This window comes from Diadema antillarum, unplaced genomic scaffold, assembly GCF_040938485.1.
Source record: "Diadema antillarum isolate AM-2024a unplaced genomic scaffold, OU_Dant_1.0 seq00000143_RagTag, whole genome shotgun sequence".
Lineage (NCBI taxonomy): Eukaryota > Metazoa > Echinodermata > Echinoidea > Diadematoida > Diadematidae > Diadema > Diadema antillarum.
The window spans coordinates 162,445-184,271 of NW_027271219.1; the positions used below are offsets into that span (position 1 = coordinate 162,445).

Sequence of the window (21,827 nt, forward strand, 5' to 3'; positions counted from 1 at the left end):
CAATATTACCTTGCATTCTCTCCTTATTTTTTTTTCTTTTTCAAGGAGATTATATTTCATGTGGAAAAACATGCAAAGTACCCTTGCATTTAAACTTTCTTTAATCCTGACTGCTTTTCATTCATAAAATTGCACACCAAAAGAACAATTACAACAACATGTTTATTGAACATTTTTTTTTGGTTTAAATTACTTGTAAATTACTGCAGCTAGGCTAAGAGGTAGGGGAGGGGAAGAATGAACTGAAGAGATATAGCATAATTTGACAAGTTACAGTAGCATGCATAGATAAGCAAATACTGGTTAAGTAGTATTGTCCTGTATTTTCAAAACTTTCTAGGCTACCTACCATACTATCAGTTTGGTATTTGCACTCTTTGAAACTGCTTTCAAAAAAAAAGTTTTATATTTCTGCACGAAGATGTCAGAAAAATGCCTGTGTAGTAGCAACAGGATATATGTTAAGAGCTTTACAGTTACCGTCAGACATCCATAATTTTGACATCTTGAGTATGAAAGAGAAATATCTCACCAACTTCACAGTGTGTGCCCACATAGCCTGAGGGACAGGAGCACTCATAGGTTCCACCAATCACATAGTAACAAGTGGCTCCGTTCTGACATGGAAGACTGTCACACGGATTCAACACTGAAATACAGAAATTCCAACAGGGAGCTATTTAAGATAGGTGTTCATGCATCTATAAAAACAACCTCAATTAATATTTTGAAAATATGAGTAATCTACAACCTATAAAACCACTGTATCAACTTCTTACAATTGCTATCAGTAACATTCTCCAAATACTCACTACTGCTTGGTCTGTTAAAAAAACTATGATTTGCTATCACCTATCACTGGGACCTCCCTTGCTGGGACCTCCCTTAAAATGTTTTCCAAAAATATTTTGTACGTCCACAGGTTGTTTTTTTGTTTTTTTTGTTCATGTCAGTAATTATCAGAAATCGATATATCCAATCCATGGCAGAAACTAATGTGGGTCAATCTGTAACTCATTATGCTTGAACATAGAAAAGTCAAAATAAGTACTGAACAGAGTAGATGAACGATGGTTATTCAATTAAGCATCCCGCAATGAACTATTCAACAATATAAAATAGCATACATACTTATAATACAGGCCGGCAGTGCACGACAAAAGTTATAGTGCACGCAAAATATAACGATTGCAAACGATAACCCACTATCGATTTGATATCGGTTTTTGCTCCCTCATTTTAATCATCGAGTACTTGAATCCCGCACCTTATCAACGCGATTGCGCCCCAACCGCGATATGTTTTGCTCGATATTATCGTTATTCTCAATTCTCGCAGGCTGGCTATGCCAGCAACTTATCTGTGTGATGGGACTTGACTTTCAGCGGTAGATTTAAACATGGAAGCTGAAATGAACAGGTTCGCTACTTTTAGAGAGACTGATCTATATAAACAGTATCTTAGACAATAAGGACACAAAGGATGCCATCAAATACGCCCTACGAATTTTGGACTCCTACTGTTCTGAAAAAGGAATCAATCCGACGGATATTAGGCCTACTGAGCAAGTCAACCCAAGATTTGTGCCGCTTTCTCCGTACATTCTACATGGAAGTGCGCCGTGGAAATGGGCAGCGTGTGGTGTGTACAGTGTACGCTAAGCGCTCTTTGATCACGCTACGCTATGAACTTTACTACGACATTCACAACACACTCTCGGAATCCGCATGTGCAGCAATGGGGCCTGGCACGAGCCTTGTTTTTAAATCCAGTAGATCCCTAATCCTACATCATCTAGTCCTGGTCCTGGACCCACAGTGCAGTAAGTAGGGCGTCTAACGTGTTACTGTTAGTTGACCTATTGTAGGGTCAAGTGTTAACTAGCTCTGTTTGCTCGTAAGTGACGTACAGTACAGTGTACGTAGATCTAGTATAAAAACGTTAGGCCAGGACCCCTAGGGTCCTAGGCCTAACCTATCGTAGGGCCTAGAAAACGTTAGATATAACCACGTAGACCCTAGACTCTATAGTTGAATTTGGATCTTCAGGATTTTGTCTACACAGGTTCAAAGAAACTGGTATTATTGCTTGTGTAGACACGTGCAACTGTTAGAAATGATCTAGGCTTATCTTGACTGGGTATGTATGCTATTTTATATATCACATAGTGCATGACATCTTATTGCACTATAACAAGTACCAAGCACCTCCAAATTCTGAATTTGCCCTCAGGCAATTATATTCAATTCGGCCTGCGGCCTCATTGAATATAACTGGCCTTCGGGGCAAATTCAGAATTTGTCGGTGCTTATATTGTTATAGTGCATTCAGCCTCATGCACTATATATATAATATGTAATGCTATCATTTAATGAATACATGCTACATGTACCTTTTTTTCTCCACAAAGTGAACAGCAGTAACTTCTCTCACAGAGAAAAGGAAAGAATCTATAAATCAGTTATGGAAGTTGTAACAGGCAAATCAGTACATAAACCTGTGATTGAAGTTATCTATCATCCCGGGGGCAACAAGGCATCATATACTTGATGTATCTCAAAACCATGAATTTTCAAGAGAGCCTAGACAAAAAAAAAAATGAATTAAATGTTGCAACATACTAGCAACACAATACATCAATGTTGATGTCAAATAATATAAAAACACTATCTCTGAATACATTAATATCTGTACAGCTTTAAAGTTCAAATCAGTGATTGATTATCAAGGTTTTTGAATATGCCCATAAGGTCCAGTATTCCTACATTAGGTATTGCATGCATTTTTCTTTACGAACTCTGAAAAAGAAGACACAATTCCAAGCATGCATCAAATTAACAAGGAAAACGACAAAATGATGAAAAAAAGAGGGGAAAAAAAATAAGCCCCAAACTCAAATGAGAGATTATTCTGTTTAATCTGACTTACGTTCCGCACACGTAAGACCTGTCCATCCGCCCACACAGTTACAGACAAACCCGCTGACTTGGTTGACACAGCCACCACCATTTTGACACGGGGAAGAGAAGCATGGGTTGTCTGTCAGAGGGACGAGAGATAAAAAATTCATAGCATTTCCACAATAAAGTGTCCATAAGATACTGTAGATAGTTGTGAGGAGATGAGAGGTGTAAGGCTTTCCCAACACGTAAAACTCTGTTTAATCTGATGCACAGATATAGTACTTTAATTAGTAAGATGTATTTTAATGATACTTTCTCAAACAATCTTTTATTTGAACATGTGGCAAGTACTGCAAATATATTTGTTCACTTTTGAGAAAACTACCACAAAGGGCTTTAAAGATGACATGAATATGACTGTACCCGTAGGAATGAGAAATGGTACTTGTAAGGAGAGAAATGCTACTTGTAATGATCCTGGAAGAGAGAGAAACATTTTAAAGTCTGCATTCCTGGAGAAAAAAAGAAAATCACACCACTCTTGAATATTTATAGGAACTTTGAGACACATAAATCGAGGTACTTCAATATCTTATACGTAGCCGACAACACATACAGTACTTATATCTATTATCGTACCACCGATACCAGCACCCGCTGAGGTATGATACACTTACAAGTAGCACAGTTAGGCCCACTGTAGTCATTTGGACATATGCAGGAGTAATCGTTGTTGCTTGTCACACAGGTCCCTCCATTCTGACAGGGGGAGGACCAGCATGGTGCAGCTGTGAGGGATATAGAGGGAGTCATAATGTTACATTATGTTTAATTTACAAGCTCAAAATGAGCCTCATATTCAAGGAAATTTGTACATGATGACATTGTGTCACTTGAATGGATGAAAGTGAGACCCTTAAATATGATCTATCAATTTTTCGAATATAGTTTTTTTGTTAAAAAATTCAAAAATATAAAACATATTGCTTAATGCTTTAATCATTTAATACTGGCAGAAATAACTTTTAAAACATAAAGAGCACAACCAGATTGTAATACACTTCGTGGTAATCTCGCTTTTTTGATCACACATTGCTTTGCTTCATTTTCTTGTTTGAGTGCTCAAAAAAAAAATGTCACAATGCTAGGACTGAGACTTATGAGAGGCTTGCCTTGTTTAATTCTGGATCATAAGTTCTTGTGAAAGAAAACAAGGACATAAACATAGATAAACAAACAAACAAACAAACAACAGCACAAAAATCTGCACCAAACATGAAGTAGGTATGCACCCATTCTTGCATAAGAAGGCCTGAAAAGAACATATCATAAATGCCCTTGCTTTATGCTAGCACATCGTTGGGAAATGAAAATGATGATGTACTTGTATGTGACAATCTTTGTTCTTTCTTTCCCAAAACTGTCTTACCCTGTGAGCATGTTGGTCCTGTCCATCCGTTCGGACATTGACACTGGTAGTTTAGACCATTGTTGACACACGCTGCCCCATTCTGGCACGGCGATGAGCCACATGGAAAGGCTGGTACGGACAGAAGAAATAGGACAACAGGTGAATTTCATGAATATGACATCGTCAAGGAGTAATTGTCATGGAGGAAAATATTACACAGAGAAAATAGTGTGACTGTGTTTAAATCTGCTTACTGTGAAACATGATATTTTCGCGGCATGAAATTTTCATGAATTGGAGCCGACGGCCTTTTTCATGGCTCTCACGAAATTCGTGAAATTAAAATGTACACGAACATTCCTTGTTTTACAGTATAATGTACAGTGCATGCCCAAGATCCTAAAATTGCATTTTTGTAATGAAGTCACAACTCATTGCTTCTACATGTATCCATTTTTTAAAATTGCTAATCTCGGTCTTATTTTCATTATCATTATTCGTCCTACTCACGTTCTGAGCATGTATTTCCCGTCCAAACATTGGTGCAGGTACACACAAAGCTCGCTCCACTCACTGTGCAGGTAGCCCCGTTCTGGCAGGGAGCGGTGTAGCATGGGTTTGCTGTGGGGAAAACACACATAAAATTGTACACATCAAACTTTGAAAACAGTCATTGCCATTTCTGTAACAGTCAAGTGATTTGCATTTTTCATCCTGCACAAGAATTCACATAGGTTGTAGCCAAAAGCACAGATGTGTAAATAATGCTAATTTGTACGTGGTGCTAACAAAAAAAAAAGTAAAAGTGCAAGAAGAATGTTAGAGGAAATCAATCCTTCCCAACAAGGTATTAATCCGTTCCTTCCGCAATTCTCTGAGTGCCTTTAGTGCCCCAAAACAAGATTCTTTTTGCCCATCGACAGAGAACGGACATGTTGGTAATCCGCCTGTGCGAAAGCAGTCAAGCGGTACATGTATCTCCTTTCTACGGTCAACTACATGTGCCATCGAACAATGGAAATATCAATCGGGTGGGAGGTACTTGTATCAATGGCGCGCCCTGATGGGCTCACAGCCTCTATTGTTCTACACAAAACCACACACCTGAATGGGATGACTGGGGTCAGCGAACACAGAAATCTACTGAGCTCGGCTTTGATCGCTATGCACATGTTCATACAACCAACGAGCTTTATAGCAGATCAAGCGAAAACTAAATCAGAAGAAAAGGTAAATAATACTGTGAAATACGCATTTTCCCAACAGAAAGAGAACAAATACTGATAGAATAAACTCTCATCTTTTTATCATACCCATTTTTCTGGTCATTATAACACAAAGAAACATAAATTTAGGCCACGAAAGCAAGCACTCTTGTCTTCATCTTGGGAACCTGGTTACCAGGTTCCCGTATATCAGTTGCTCCCATGGGAAGCTGGTATACCAGGTTCCCGTAACGAACGGGTTAAATTAATTTGGTTTCCTTCCATTTGTGATGATCTCTTAGGCAAAATAGGTGTGTGTGTGTATGCATTGAGTTATCTCCAAGATGTTGAGAAATAGACTAGTGTAATATCAGCATTGAAATAGTAGAATTGAAAGATTTTAACCAGACCTGTGACCACTGACCCCATGAGTTGATCCACAAATTCCAAAAAGAATTATTGTACAGATGTAAGGGCAGAGGAATGACTGGACAACCCCAAAACAGTGACACTTTATGGTGACGGCATGAAAAAGATTGATGACAAATGAAAAGATAAAACACATACAATGCGACCGACATTAGGATGTAGAAAGTATAATGTATCCCAGCATGCCTTGCACACGTCTTACCCATTTCACAGTTGATTCCAGTGTATGCATCCAGACAGCTACAGCTGTAGGCATTGGTGCCCACTGGTTCACAAGTTCCTCCATTTTGGCACGGCATATTGATGCACGCATTGACTGAAACACAGACAAGAGGAGAATATGTGATGAGAAAGCTCCACTTTGTAGATTTTTGGACACCACTAAAACTACAGAGTGTTCATTGAATCTAGGAGTAAAAATGGGTACATGTACATTGGGATATGATGGCAAGATTCTGTAATGTATTGTGTATGTATGCATGCATTTGTACTGCTGAACCTGTCCTAGCGTCCACCAGTCTATAGTAGCAGCCTGCCATATATGACCACTAAAAACAGCAGTTCCCTCTGAGAGAAAAAGCATGTTGAAGAACCTGTCTATAGCACCCTCCTGTCTACAACGGCCACTTTTGTCATCTCCCTTGGGTAGCCGCTATAAATAGGTCTGAGTGTGAAAGAATGCATGTACATGTATGTATCAATCTAAACACTCATATACATGTCATACAAACACACGCACATTTAGCTGCGCAATGCATACCCTTGGGGGTTTTTTTTGTGTGTGTGTTTTGCTTTTTGTTATTTCTGCAAGTAGATTCTACCTAACTCGATATGAAAGGACATTGGTACCTAAAACTTTAATAAAAAAACATAGAAACAAACAAACAAATCTAGATTACAACGCTATTGGCAAATGTCCAGCAATCATTGCTCGTTTCAATTTCTCTACATAACTAGGTAAAATTCAACAATTGAACTACTAGCTAAAGCATATTAGAGAATTTAGACAACACTATTACTTTACACTTCATCTTGCAAATACTAGCATTGACATTGTAGTCAGAATGAAAAGTCTACATGAAATTGTTTCTCTGGAAAAAAGAACATCATCAAAAATGAATGATATAGAATTAGCATACACTGTAACTTTAAAAGTTTACAGAAACATTAATTAACTTTTTCATTACAATTGCAATTTTATAAATGTTTATATTGTTAGGAAATATACTTCAATTGGCAACAAGCAAGAAAAGATTTGCCAATTTGATCAAAAGTGTGTTACCTTGGTCACAGTTCTTGCCACTGTAGCCCTCCGGGCAGAGGCAGGTGTAGTCTGTTATCTCATTGATGCAGACAGCGTTGTTTTGACACTGGTTTGGGAAGCATGCGTCATTGGCTGCAGGATAAAGGAAAACTCACCCAAATGAACCCTTTTAACCCTAAAAGGGGGGGGGGGGGGAGGGACTCAACCCCCTCGACTTTTCCCACAAGTATAGGCTTAACGAGGCTTCTTGAATTTGAAAAAAAAATCTCATACAACTTTTGAAACCAAATTCGCAACATCTGCATGTACCACTGTTATGAAGCCACGCCTATCTTTGTAAATGCATGTCACCTGAAATGGGTCTATTTTGGGATTTTGAGTACATTTCCTGTGGAAAATAGTGCTCTGTTGTGAAACTCTCAAAAATTGTTTTTCTTTTGATTTCTTTGACTGATTAATCTTATGCTACTTATGATAGGAAAGTGGTCAGTGACAATTTCCAATGAAATACCAGACAAACAGCATGAGTTGAAAAATAAAGATACATGACTGTATACAAATTCCAAAACTGGCATACCCTACATAGGAATTGAAAATGACTTTTGGAGGTTTTATGAGGCAATTTGTTTAACATATTATAAGATATTTGCAATGCGAACATACAATTCCTGTACAAAAATAGGGCCACATCATCAATATTTTTTGTTTGTTTAATAACAAATGTCTGGCTGAGTGCAATTAACACAATTATTAAATGCCCTTCCTTTTGAGCAAAAACGCATTGTCATCCATGAAATCACACGGTCACCTTAAAAATAATCCACTGATTTATTTGACATTTATGAGTGCAACCATAAACATAATCCCATGCATAGACATATTATATATCCCCCCCCCTACCTACACTGAATACATACCAGTTTGACACAGGGTACCACTGTAACCATCAGGACAGTCGCAAGTATATCCACTGGAATCTGAGATGCAATCTCCCCTGACACACGGGTTGCTGATACAGGCTCCAGGGCCTACACATTGTGTGGAAGTAACATATTGAAGAGCATATACTGTAAGGCTACTAATAAATGTACATTGTATGTCTACAATGTACTTCTAGCACCTTTCTTCTACAATGGCGGAATTTAATATCAGCATCATTCTCTTTCTCACGCAGCTGGGCACCGTACTCATTATTTAAATCGAATATGAATGTCTTCTCCAAATATCTTATGGAAAAAATTATCATCATCATGTTCAACAACCTGCACACTTATTGTTAAATATATGAATATTACCAACATAACAGTATTAAAGTCAATGTCATACCAATCACTAACAAAAACACTATGATTTGCTCTGTTGGCCAATATAATATCCCTTACATTGATTCAAGTGTTCAGTCTTTTGTTGTTTCTTTTTTAATCAGTTTTAATATGTGTTTGTTTTGTGTGTGTGTGTGTGTAAGTGTGAGTGCGTGTGTGTGTGTAAGTGTGTGTGACATCGGAATGTATAACATACAAGTACATGTACAGTATGCATGTGTTAAACATGGGTAGTGATTTACCGCATCTGGGCAATTACTAAACACTGGTTTATGATAAGCTTAGTGTAAAGATTAAGGTTAGGGCTACAAAAGTGTAGGATTAGGCTTAGAGTTTGGGGTAGGATAGGACTAGGTTCACCATTAGGATTAGGGTTAGAAACAGGAGAAGGGTCTGGGCTAATTGTCCAGGGGGTGATTTGCTCTACGTCGAACCCACAAGGCATATCATTTGGAAATTTACTATTAAAGTGCTTCAACATACATAATATGTACAATGTACTAACCAGTTTGACAATTTGTTCCCGTATAGCCATTGATACACTGGCAGCTGTACTCATTTGGATCAGTAAGCGAACAGATTCCTCCGTTAAGGCAGGGGTCGTAGTCACAGAAATTGACTTCACAACAAGGAGAAAGAGAAAGATCAATGAAGACAATCACAATCACTAAAGCAATACTGTAAAACATGATATATTCGCGGCACGAAGTTTTCGCGAATTGGAGCCGTCGGCCTTTTTCGTGACAAGAAATTTTCACGAATTGCCACTTGCATTCAATGCATATAGTGTAGATAAGAAATTTTGCATGCATTTTAATTTCGCGAATCTTGGCACTCACGAAATTCGCGAAATTAAAATGCACACGAACATTCCTCATTTTACAATATGTTACAATCAGGTTCCATGCTTTGGTACAGTGTAGGTATCCATCATGCCATTGCACTTTTCTTCCAAGGAGCAACCATGTTGGCCACAATCATAGCATTCAGGACTTTAATACATAAATGTTTCACAAATAAGAATAAATTTTAACAATCCATGTAACAAATTCTTGAAAAAACAGGGTCAAATTCAACAATACGCTATCAAAAACAGACTGACTACACAGTAAATTTTTTTTGCAACTTACAATATCAATATTTCTCTATCTTTTCTATCTTTATATCGCAGGACATTGTATGCTGTTATGTCTCATTTCAAAGGTTCAAATCTGTTGGGAATACATGCAGACACCGAAAGTTGAGTTCTACACATATGTCCTGGGTTAGTTATTAAAAGGAATGGCTACACTTGTAAATGTAACAAGCACATACAGTGTACTGTGACTTTGCTCAAGAGCGGAATTCAAACCATCTAACTTCTACTACCCATCGCATTTGGTCTCTAAATGTGTCAGGACTGCTTATCTTGCTCTTGTGTTTTATCCTTGATGGTCGAATCCTACATGATAAGACCCATCAAGCTTTGAATACTCTGAGAGTAACTTTCCTGGGTTATAATCAGCATCCACTGATTAAGGAACTGAAATTAATGGATTTTCCTGAAGAATCAAAATGAATGGATATTCTTTAACTCTAGCGTAGCTAACTCTTTATGTGCCACGTTCGCACGTCCGACTCAGTCGACGTCGTGCCAACTTCGCATATTTTGCTCAACAAACAAAGCCGCCAAAACCGATCGATAAATCGCTAATCACTGCTAATCCCGCAGCAATATGAAAGCATTTCTCGTGCTTTTGTTCCTGTCTTATACGGCTCGCATTCTATGTGGTGATTGACTATCAAGCGGCGTTCCCAACTAGATTTGCTCGTACATTCTAAGTTTCTGTCACGGTTTTATGTGCAAAAGTCATGCCATTAGAGTAATGTAGCAACTGGTCATACAAAAGAAACCTTGAAAATAGATTCGTCACACAATTTATATCAAAACAAAGCTTGGCATTCCTCTTTAACTTTGCCTACTATTATGTCCATCTTAACAGAAATTTGTAGAAGTTATACAAATTGGAAAAACAGAATTCTTTCTCAAAGCATGACTACCTTCGTGTCTCAGAATAACGTGGCACACAGGGGGTTTCCACCGTGGCACATAAAGAGTTAAAAGAGAGAAGCGGAAAGGAACTTGGGAAAAGGAAATAAAGTAGAAAGGATCCTTACTTTCTTCACAGGTGTCTCCGGTGTAGCCAAGGTCACACTGGCAGCTGAACGTGTCGGCGATGACCTGACAGGTACCCCCATTACGGCAGGGCTTATCAAAGCAGGGATCTGTCATAGGAAGATAGAGAAAACAAGAATAGGGAGTAGTGTGAACGTCCCTTATCATTACCATACAAAAATCATTACACACTAATCACATGACACCCATTAAAACAAGACTACTAATACATTCTGATATAAAAAAACTGGCCTACATGTAAAATCAAATCACATTGCTATTAAAGAATAGCAAACTGTGCTTGTGAGTCACTGATCTTACATAAAGACTGTGTTCTATCCTAGGGCATACAGTAACTGTGGATAATGATAGGAAAGCTACTATTCTATTCTCAGTTATGCTTTTGTTTTGTTTTACATTTGAAAAAATGTACATTGAAAAATTATTGGAATTTGACTGTTAAATTGAAGTTGGTAGACAAATGTATAGGCGAGGAAAAATTATGCTGATTTATACTCACCCTCTTCGCAGTTCACTCCTGCATAGCCTGCTGGACAGCTACATGTGTACTCAAAAGAGGGGGACAATGCCACACAGATGCCTCCACTCTGACAAGGATCACTGTCACAAGGACTTATTTCTGATAATGAAAATATCAAAGTCGGGACGGGTGAACACAACACTCATTTCGCCAAATTAGCATAAGGTTATCGTCTATGCACACTGATCTGCTCTTGGCATATTTCATTACCTGCTTTAATGATTTTATCCTTTCAGGTAAAATCCTCAAGCAGCCCAGTTGTAGTGGTTTGCTTTAGATTCTTTGCGGAGTGGTCTACCATTATGTATCCCATGCAGCCTCCAAGATAAAATAGGGTTGATATTCTTTTATTTTCAAATTTCTCAAATGTATACAGAAGAGATTTCATACAGTGAGACAGTATATTTTTACAGGATGAGGTACAATTGATACAGTTATGTAGTTTATATCAATGTATGCTAACAATAGAAAGGGAAATATATGGTGTACATGTAAGTCTAAATTACTTTCTGTGTATTTGATATCTATTGAATTACATATTTGAAAGCTGAATTTGAATATTGTATTTGGTAACTATTGAATAGCATGTTTGAATGTTGTATTTGAATATCGTATTTGATAGCTATTGAACGTTATACTAAAACTGAAATTAGGATGAGGTGTGCTTGGAATCTCTTCCTCACCATTTTCACAGTAAACACCACCAAAGAACTGGCTTGAGCAGATGCAAGTAAAAGAGGATCCATCCGAAGCCTCCACACACTGTGCATTGTTCTGACACGGCGAACTCTGGCAAGGTACGGCTACAAAGAAAAAAAAATGAAAAGGTAAATAAACACAAATGAAAAAACTGATCTCACTGGTAAAATAGTTCGCCAGTTCGAAAAGTCTGAGAGACATGGTCTTACACATTACCAGTCGGCCATCAGATGGTAAAACGGTCTATTTCGAAAATTGCTGTTCTGAGAAAAATGACTTTAAAGTTTTGATGTTTGAGCTTGTTTAGGAGATGGGTATAATGCAACATTTAGCAATGGGACAAGAAGAAGCATATCAAACACTGATAACTGAAGAATTTTGTGCTTATTTGGGGTTTTAATTATAAAATAAATGGGATTTTTGTGCAGATAGACTGTTTAACCACAGCACATATATACACTCCCGCTACACATCATAAGATGGTAAAATGGTCTACCTTCTAGATAGACCACAAACACTATGTAAACTGGTCTAACTCGAAGATGGACCATTTTACCATCTGGCAGCGATGATTTAAAAAATCTCAGTAAAGAAGGTTATATGGTTTATGTAAAAGATAGCTCGTTTTACCTCCAAACGATATTACCGACAATGGGCTAACTCAAAGATACACTGTTTTACCATCAAATCTGAAGGAAAAATACAAAAAAGTACCAAGATAGCGGCAATCATCTCTAAAACAAGACATGATGGGATTTTCTCAATAGCACCATTGGTAAGAGCACCCTCACATGTCCCGGAAAGTGAATTTACCTCAAAAAGTCAAATTTTCGAGTTAGACCGTTTTACCATCTGACGGCAGCAGTATCTCAAATACTGTGTAAAAAAATGTTGTTTTCTTTGACCATAGAAGCAATGGAAAAGCGAGTCAAACAGAAATGTAATAGAAATATCTGCTACAAACCACAGAAAAATACAAAATACAAGCAATTCAAGAAGATGCAACTATGAATGGTTACACTATACAGTTTACAGAATGCAAGTGTAGAGTAGTATTAGAATCATGGTTTGCAATATGAAGAACTGTGGCAAATGCAAAGTTTTAATCACTCTTAAGTTGACTGCACCTCCTTTTTAACTACACAAATATAATTCAAATTTCATTATGACAATGCAACGATGATGATAACTATCATCTGACATGGAATCAGACAAGAGCTGTCAGTTGCTTCTCTTTCACATTCAATGTTTAGGTTGATCAGGATATGGTATTCATTGCTCTTTGAAAAGGGCTAATTGACAGCGTTTCCAAGTATGATGCGGCATTGAATATTCAATTACCAATGTATCCATGCTGAGCTTGAAAATACAGCTGCTTCAAGAATAACCTTCATAACTTCAAGGAACATATACGTTTCATTTTTCTTTTCACATATTCTGGTGCGCAGAGGTCTTACCTGTTTCACAATTTGTGCCCTCATATCCCACAATGCAAGAGCAGGCATAGGAGTACGTTGACAGCCCTCTAAAGCAGGTACCCGCATTCTGGCAGGGATCACTGTCACATGGATTGATTGCTGAGGAGTACAAGTGCAGATTGAAGAATTATAGCAGATGTGTTGCATAGGGGGGAATTTCATTTCTACTCAACGATATATGTCAAAAAAAAACAAACTAAAAAGAATTTATTGTACGTACAGGTCATTTTATTTGCTCTCACAGCAGAACAGGATGAGGCTTTTGATCAAATTGTTTACTTTTGCAGTAGCAAATCCTTACAGTTTTAGCATTGATATGAGTAATGATAAAAACAAAAACAGAAGTAATGTACCTGATAATGATAATCATGATATTAATCATCATCATGATCATCAAAATCATCATCACCATAATCATCATCATTGTCATCATCATCATCGCCGTCGTCATCATTACGTCACCATCATCATCAGGACCATACACATTTGTAGAATAAGATTTTTGTAAGTGATCTTATCCAACAAGCTCATGACACTGTATTCTGATGTAAATATTTACAACAGCAAAGTGTATTGGCAGGAACCATTTTACGTATCTTTTTTTCTCGGAGATAGAATAATTTTTGTTTGTCATTTCTCAATTTCATGTTCCAGTATTAAAATACTGAACAACAATGGGGACTTAATTCCCACATGGAGCTTTCATTCGTTTTCTTTTGTGTCTGTGACACTAAACAGAAATATGGTTGCTACATGTGAACTCTTCATTGATGGAATTCGAAAATACAAACTTGACATCCTGCAACACATACTGTAAAAGTGGATATTTACTCACATGCATGTGAGTAATTTTTCGCGCTCGGCCCGATAAGATGAGTTTCGTGTGTTTTTAATACAGGTGTATCAAGACATGAACTACTGGAACATATAGCAAGAAAAATATATATGTGCTTTTTATTTTCACGCTGGTTTATGCTTATGCGAAATGCACAAGAATTTCAACACAGCAAAAATTTCCACCTTTACAGTAGACATAAAGGATATTCAGGCATGTTGAAAGTCAAGAAAATGTTTTTCCTTTTACCTGTCTGACAGAGTACGCCTTCATAGCCCTGCTGACAAATACAGGTGTAAGAGTAGGTTGTCTGGCTCCTCACACAGACCCCTCCATTCTGACACGGTGCACTCACACAGGCATCTTGAACTGTAATGGGTGGAATTCACAAATTGCATAGCTTATGATCGGAACGTCAAGAAAAAGAAGATTACATGTAATGCACATCTGTCCATTTTAGTTGTGCTTGTACGTGCATTGCCCTGTAGCACGCCATGTATAGAATGACGTCGGGATTGAATATGCTAATTATGTAGCACTGTATCTAAAGTATAACATCCAAATAGTAAATGGTGCTATGGAACAAGATTTTGCCTGGACCCCATCTGTCACCAAATGCAAACTCTCGTTCAATAGCCCGAGTAAAGACCATACACTATTTGTTTTAAGCTCCACCTCGGACTTCAAGTGATATGGTCCACACAGATTCTTGAATTTAGCATGGAAATGGCAACCATTTTTTCCCTTTTCTTGTGAGAGGTGAACAGGTAGCACAGTCACAGTCAGTCGTATGTTAAACCGAGCTGTTTATAGTACAATGAGTAACAAAATGCACACCTGTAAATGTCGATTGTGAGTGGTAGAAAAATTGTTTATTGTGACATCAGAGCTGTGCAATAGAACAAAAACAAGCAGTCAAAAATAAATCTCTTCTATATCAGAAAAGATGTGTTCATGGTGTGAACATATGAGCCACTGAAAAAGACAAAGAGTATACTGTAGTTGTGAATCCTAGTAGTCACACAATTAAACTTTTAAAACAGCTAATTGATGTTAGAGTTTGTAACGAATCAAAAGCCAATGACTAACCAAATATCAAAACTCTAGCTAACGCCTTACTGGCAACCTGGTGGTCTCATACAGTATAATCAAATAAGGTATGCTGTAATACATGATTGACATGACAAATGAAAAATTGTACGAGAAGCACATTTCTTAGCAGGCAACAAGAACACATCTATATACGATCACAGCGTACCAGACTTACCAGTTTCACAATTCATTCCTTCATAGCCTGTTGGACAAGCACAGGTATAGCTATAGGATCCTTGGGATCTATAGCAGTAACCTCCATTCACACAGGGTTGGCTATCACATGGATCCAGCTCTGAACAAAACAAAAATATATTCAGCAAATTTACAAACTCTGTACTCTACTATGCAACAATTCTAACCCTACATAGGCTATGCTCACTGATTGCCATGCCACATGGAGTACTTTCTTTGTTGATTTGAAAAGATGTCTGGAAAGTTAGTATCAACTGATCATCTGATAATCTAATCCTGCCCTTAATCCCTTTTATATCATGATGATATGGTTGCCAAAGTGACACACAGTTTCACACCTTCGTTGGCAGGCAAACTTTCTATGTATACGTACATGTAGTTCAGGTTTGGAGGAATCAACTGATTGCTAATGAATAATTATGGAAATTGACTGCCATCAAAAGGGATTATGGGCACACCAAGGATTGTTTCCTGTTCGAGCAGCTAATATTATATGAATTCAGAGACGCCAACCCCAAGCACCTTCTGATCTGGAGATTCTCTCGCCTGAAACCCCTAGCAAACTGGAGACTCCAATTATATTCTCGATTCTAGGTTCTAGATGCTCTCTCGTGCTATCCATGGCTTATTTTTTAACATACGATGACACTAAGTAAGAAATTATTCAAGTTGGAGACACAGAGCCAGGGCGGGAGAAATTAAATTTCAAGCGGGAGAACGGGAGATTTTGTAAAAACGTGCTTTCGGCGGGAGATGTCCCGTCGAAAGCGGGAGAGTTGGAGTCTCTGTGAATTTTTATGATGTCTTAGTTCAAGCCACAAACATTTCACAATCAATGATTTCATTGGCCCAAATAGACCACAAGAGAAGAAAGTAGGGTTGATCTCTGAATGATGTATCATCAAAATTTTACCAAGGATATGAAAACTTCCACAAAAATATCTTTTGCACCTACCTGTCTGACACTGTGGGCCCTCATAGCCCTGCTGACAAATACAGGTGTAAGAGTAGGTTGTCTGGCTCCTCACACAGACCCCTCCATTCTGACATGGGGCACTCACACAGGCATCTTGAACTGTGATTGGAGGAATGTTGAAAAAAGAACAAACCAATGAACTGCCAAGGAACAAAACAGAAAAAAAAAACACCAACAACAACAACAACAAAAACACAGACAGGCCATACATTATATCTCAAAGTCTGACTGCAAAACTGAGTAATGTAATTACAATATGTACCTTCAATCATTATTCAAATCAGAGACATCATTAATGCTTGGTACACTGTTCTAAGTATTGCTGAGCATACAAATGAGCTTTCAAATCAATCTGTTGGTAAATGAATATGTATCAAACATAGTGTCAATGTCATGCTGAAATTAAAACCAATGCCTCTCTGGTTGCACTACAGGGATATGCAAGTGTAGGGCATTCTGTGATTTGACTACAAATACAAGAACAATCAGATGGCTACTTCATTTAACAGAGATTGTGGATGCACACTTCATTGTGTGAGGATGATAAGGGCGTTAAGTTGCCAGTGAAGCCATAGTGTTTGAAGTGCCTTAAGGCCCTTATCATTCTCAGCCAAGGATTTTTAAAAACACAGGGAATTGAACTTACCAGTTTCACAGTTTGTGCCTGCATAGCCTGTTGAACAAGCACAGCCATAGCTATAGGATCCCTGGAATTTATAGCAGTAGCCTCCATTCAGACAGGGTTGGCTATCACATGGATCCAGCTCTGAATAACATAAAAGAAATCAAACAAAAAATATAGAAGAATTCTGCATTCCGTACTTTCAGATAATAAAAAGGAATTGTGGGGTATCTTTCCAGTAGTCTGAAAGCTTTATCACCTGAGTCTACTGCTTCTGTCAGTGACTTTCGCTTGGTCATATACATGACTGTACAATAAGGACCATTAACTTCTGAATCACTAATTCACTTTCTACTTTACTATGCTTCAAATCATTTACAATGTATATTTACAAATACATTTTATCTACCAATTCAAGTTCATTCCTTCATGAACCCATTTATTCAATAATTTGTTTATACATCAATTAATTTACTTCATCACTTATCTATCTAGTACTAATAAATTGGATTACCGAGCAATTCCTAAAATAGGATCAAGAAAGGTTACTTTAACGAAAACATTCAGAGGGAATGAGAAGCGTCATTCACAGGAGACTTTTGATGTCGACAAAGCATCAGGATGAAAAGTCAATCAAGTCCTCACCAATTTCACAATGAGTGCCTCTGTACCCTGCCTGGCAGCCACAGGTGTAGGCATAGGAATTGTCACTGCCGATGCAAACGCCTCCGTTCTGACACGGTGCACTCTGGCACGGATCGAGGCCTGTGATTGGTGGGTTTAATACAGAGGCAAACCATTAGCAGGATGAAATAGGTCACAAGAAATGCAATGCTTTGAAGTTGTTGGAAAGAGGCCAAAACAAACAAAATTAATCCCCTAAAATGACCACTATCTATTCGTTCATTGTACTCTATGGTTCTTACTGACAAGTTCTGAACAAACAGTGCCTGTATTGCACCCATAAACTTACAGTACAAGAAAGTGATGAATGTGTTATATCCATGAATAGTTTTTATTAATTGTAACAATGATTTGATACAAGAACTTGCAGAGGTTAAAAAGACATTCATCTATTTTATCTATATTTATCTACTTGAACATAGCATGAAATACAGAAATCATATGAATTATATATGAACATACTTGTACTTATTCAAATATACACTCAAATGAGATTAATTCCTTGTTTTCTCTGATTGGTATGAAATGGGTTGCCATGTTATTCATTATAATTGAATTCATGCAATCCAATAAACTCTCAGATGGAAAGAAGGTTCATTCTTAGTTATGCTTTAAAAACCTACAAAGATCACCGCCACAGAAGTGTGGCAACACACATTGCTGTATTGTTTTCCCTTAACCTGACCTTAGATAGGACATTATCATAAAAGATGTCAGTCTGGGCTTACGTGTATCACAGTTGGTTCCAGCATAACCCAGGACACAGCTGCAGTAGTAGGCGTAGCTGGATGGGGATCGGTAACAGGTTCCTCCATTCACACAAGGGCTGCTGTCACACGGGCTCAGTTCTAGAAGATTTTGGAGCAGAAACACATGGCAAGGAAAAATTTGAGAAGAGACAAGAACCCTGCTACAAACAGCTTTTCTCAGAGTGATGGATGTTAGTTAAACACAGTTTGTGAATAAACAAGGGAATGAAAACCATAACAGACCACCCTTTAGTTGTGATGTGTTTTGGTCAATGATATATCATATACAAAATGCTGAAACAGAATGATTGGAGTCGTATTTAGACATTATCAATTCAAATCAGACCAGCGCACATGCACACGCAAACACAGGAAGCCAGTCACTTTATTTCATGAGAGCTTTAAACCGACAGCTCTACAAACAACCACTCATTATTGCCCCCCTAAAAAACAAAACAAAACAACAACAACAAACAAACAACAAAACATGTGCAAGTAACGATACATAAATTTTCAATTCATAAAAGAGAATAATGACTTTATTTTAGTTGATACACATATACATCACCGGCATTCAATTGATTCAGCAATAATTGCATTCAACAAAGTTCTCGTGGACAGCTGCAAAGGTGTTATGGGGTATCCCATACATGTCCTTTTCGGGGGTTTGCACCAACTATGAAATACGTACATTTGTATATACCCGATATGGGTCAGAAGTAGGTCAAGGAAGAATTCACTCACCAATATCACAGTGGACGCCAGTAAAGCCTTCCGTACAGGCACACATGTAGCCATAGCCTGTAGTGAGAGCAACACAGCTGGCTCCGTTCTGGCAGTAATCAGCATCACATGGATCAAGCCCTGTCATTGGCCACAAGATGAAACACACCAGTAACATCAGCCAATGAGAGAGAGTGAGAGAAATATTTAAAAAAATGTGTTCAGTAGACATATTTCAGATCCCACAGGAGACTGATACCATGAGCAACTAGAGAAGCACTCTGGGAGCACAGACCTCTGCCAAGCAGCTCGTTTCCACCACTGATCTTGTTCTTCCATAGACATCAATGATTTCTACCCATACACAACTTGTACATATGCATGCTGAAAATCACCTGATTTTCCAATACAGAAGCCTTTTGTTATGTTATCACAATCAGCTTTCAGCTACGTGGCACCTTGCCCGAGCAAAGCACAAACTTTAGTGCGCGTATGCAAACCTAAAAAATGCACAGCAGATCATTGACCCCACCTGCGAAAATATTGAAAATCCTCATAAAATCCCTAAAAATTCCCCAATCACTACCAAAATTTAATCATCTATTTCTTGTGTCATTTTCAACCTTTTCCATAAGTTTCATCAAAATCCGTTCACATGTTAACAAGTTATTTTGCACACAAAGAAAGAAAGAAACGCCGATGAAAACATAACCGCCTTCCTTAGGGGAGAGAGGAATCTTCATATTGATATTTGATACAGCAGGTGATCTATATATCTAGAGGGGAGGAGTTCAAAGATACACGTAGTGCTCAAACAAACACACATACACAAAAAAAGAGCACAATCTATACGGTACTGAAATAAGAACGCAAGCCGAGTACGAAGACTTAATTCGAAAGAGGTCAAAGTTCATGTACTTACGTATTTGGCAGTTGACCCCATCATAGCCAGTCGGACACACGCACTGATATGCGTACTGCGTGGCAATGTGTGTACACACACCTCCATTTTCACATGGGAGGCTGAGGCATGGATTCAATACTGCAGGGAATTAAAACATTAAAATGACAGAAATGTAATGTAGAATTTGGTTACTTAAAGAGTCACGATTACCACAGATATTGCAACGGGGAATATCGTAACTGTTATCCGGGACAATGCTTCATCATAATAGAACATCTCCCTGGGATTTACACTGGACAGCAAAAGAAAGTACCCACTTCTGTCAAAGGCCGTACACAAAAATTCATCCCCTAGAAATAAACAATTATTTTGTACACATGCAGGTGTGCTACAATGCCCCTTACTAATCACATGCACATAAGCAAGTGAATGTCTTCATAACAAAGAAGAACTCGACATGTACAGCATCTTGGTCACTGAATCAAAAGTCCCACACAAAAGCACTTTCCACCACACAAAAATGGCCACTGAATGGACAACATCTTTAAACAACCAACATTGATCCAAGCTCTGCAGGAGGAATGGACAGAACTTCCCCATGACTACGCCAAACAGCTTGTCCAGCATGCGTCAGAGATGCCTGGAATGTGTCCAGCCACGAGGAGGACATACACATTATTGAAAATTGATGTTTGTGACTGCCTTTTTTTGTCCTATGACACTGATTTTTGCGTAAAACTTGTAAGGCGCGTTCTGTTACATTTTGTGACCTTTGATTCAGTGACCAAGATGCTGTGCATGTCATTTTTTTCCCCTTTGTAATAAAGATAATCACTTGCTATTGGGTATGTGATTACTAATGGATATTGCAGCATACCTGTGTACAACAATTGTTTATTTCTAGGGGATAAATTTTTGTGTGCGGCTTCTGACAGAAGTGGGTACTTTCTTTTGCTGTCCAGTGTATATGTAATATATTACAGGAATGGCATAGTTTTGGTTGCAATAGGGATTCAGATTTTAACTTTTTACGAGATGATTAGAAATCACTTCTATGAAATGTGAAAGAGCATACAATTTGAGTGGAATTAAACATTTATTTGATGAAAATCAGTTTTGAAATGGCTGAGATATCAAAAAATAAAGTATAAGAAAGTGGTCGTAATAAAAGGTGGGACCTATCTTTTATAAGGATTTCAAAACCAATTTTCATCAAACAAACTTTTAATTCCTCTTAGTATTGTATGATCTCTAATACTTCACATAGAGGTTTCTAACTATCTCATAAATAGTTAACACCTGAATCCCAATCTCAACCAAAACCATACCATCCCTTTAAAAATAAACTAAACATGTATCAATTACTTTTACATGACCAATGCCCTGTCTTAACACTCTCTTGAAATGTAGTATATATACTGTATACGTCATATATTTCGCGAGTCTAAATTTTCGTGAATTGGGAATTCTCGACGATTACGCGAGCGGTTAAATTCGCGATCGTGGAGTCCTGAACTGAACAGAGAAGTGTACACGCTTATGTCACATTCACATTGGGATCAGAGCCAATGAATATTTTCGCGTGTCTTTAATTTCGCGAATAGCACCTGACTCGCAAAATTCGCGAAGATAAAAACCTC

The 21,827-nt window shown here is 37.9% G+C and overlaps 1 protein-coding gene across 1 annotated transcript in view; it reads right to left on the reverse strand.

Annotated features, from left to right (window-relative positions):
• Positions 1-21,827, reverse strand: part of LOC139727688 (uncharacterized) — a 109,465-nt gene that overhangs the window by 13,027 nt on the left and 74,611 nt on the right. Inside the window, exons 43-59 of the mRNA XM_071638670.1 lie at positions 20,206-20,325; positions 19,305-19,424; positions 18,540-18,659; positions 16,485-16,604; positions 15,510-15,629; positions 11,914-12,033; positions 11,210-11,329; positions 10,692-10,799; positions 9,040-9,153; positions 8,130-8,240; positions 7,231-7,344; positions 6,151-6,264; positions 4,825-4,935; positions 4,333-4,443; positions 3,581-3,691; positions 2,929-3,039; positions 533-649 (exon numbers count right to left, since the gene is read on the reverse strand). Of these exons, the coding sequence (XP_071494771.1) occupies positions 533-649; positions 2,929-3,039; positions 3,581-3,691; positions 4,333-4,443; positions 4,825-4,935; positions 6,151-6,264; positions 7,231-7,344; positions 8,130-8,240; positions 9,040-9,153; positions 10,692-10,799; positions 11,210-11,329; positions 11,914-12,033; positions 15,510-15,629; positions 16,485-16,604; positions 18,540-18,659; positions 19,305-19,424; positions 20,206-20,325 (1,962 nt within the window). The remainder of the gene's footprint in view (positions 1-532; positions 650-2,928; positions 3,040-3,580; positions 3,692-4,332; positions 4,444-4,824; positions 4,936-6,150; positions 6,265-7,230; positions 7,345-8,129; positions 8,241-9,039; positions 9,154-10,691; positions 10,800-11,209; positions 11,330-11,913; positions 12,034-15,509; positions 15,630-16,484; positions 16,605-18,539; positions 18,660-19,304; positions 19,425-20,205; positions 20,326-21,827) is intronic.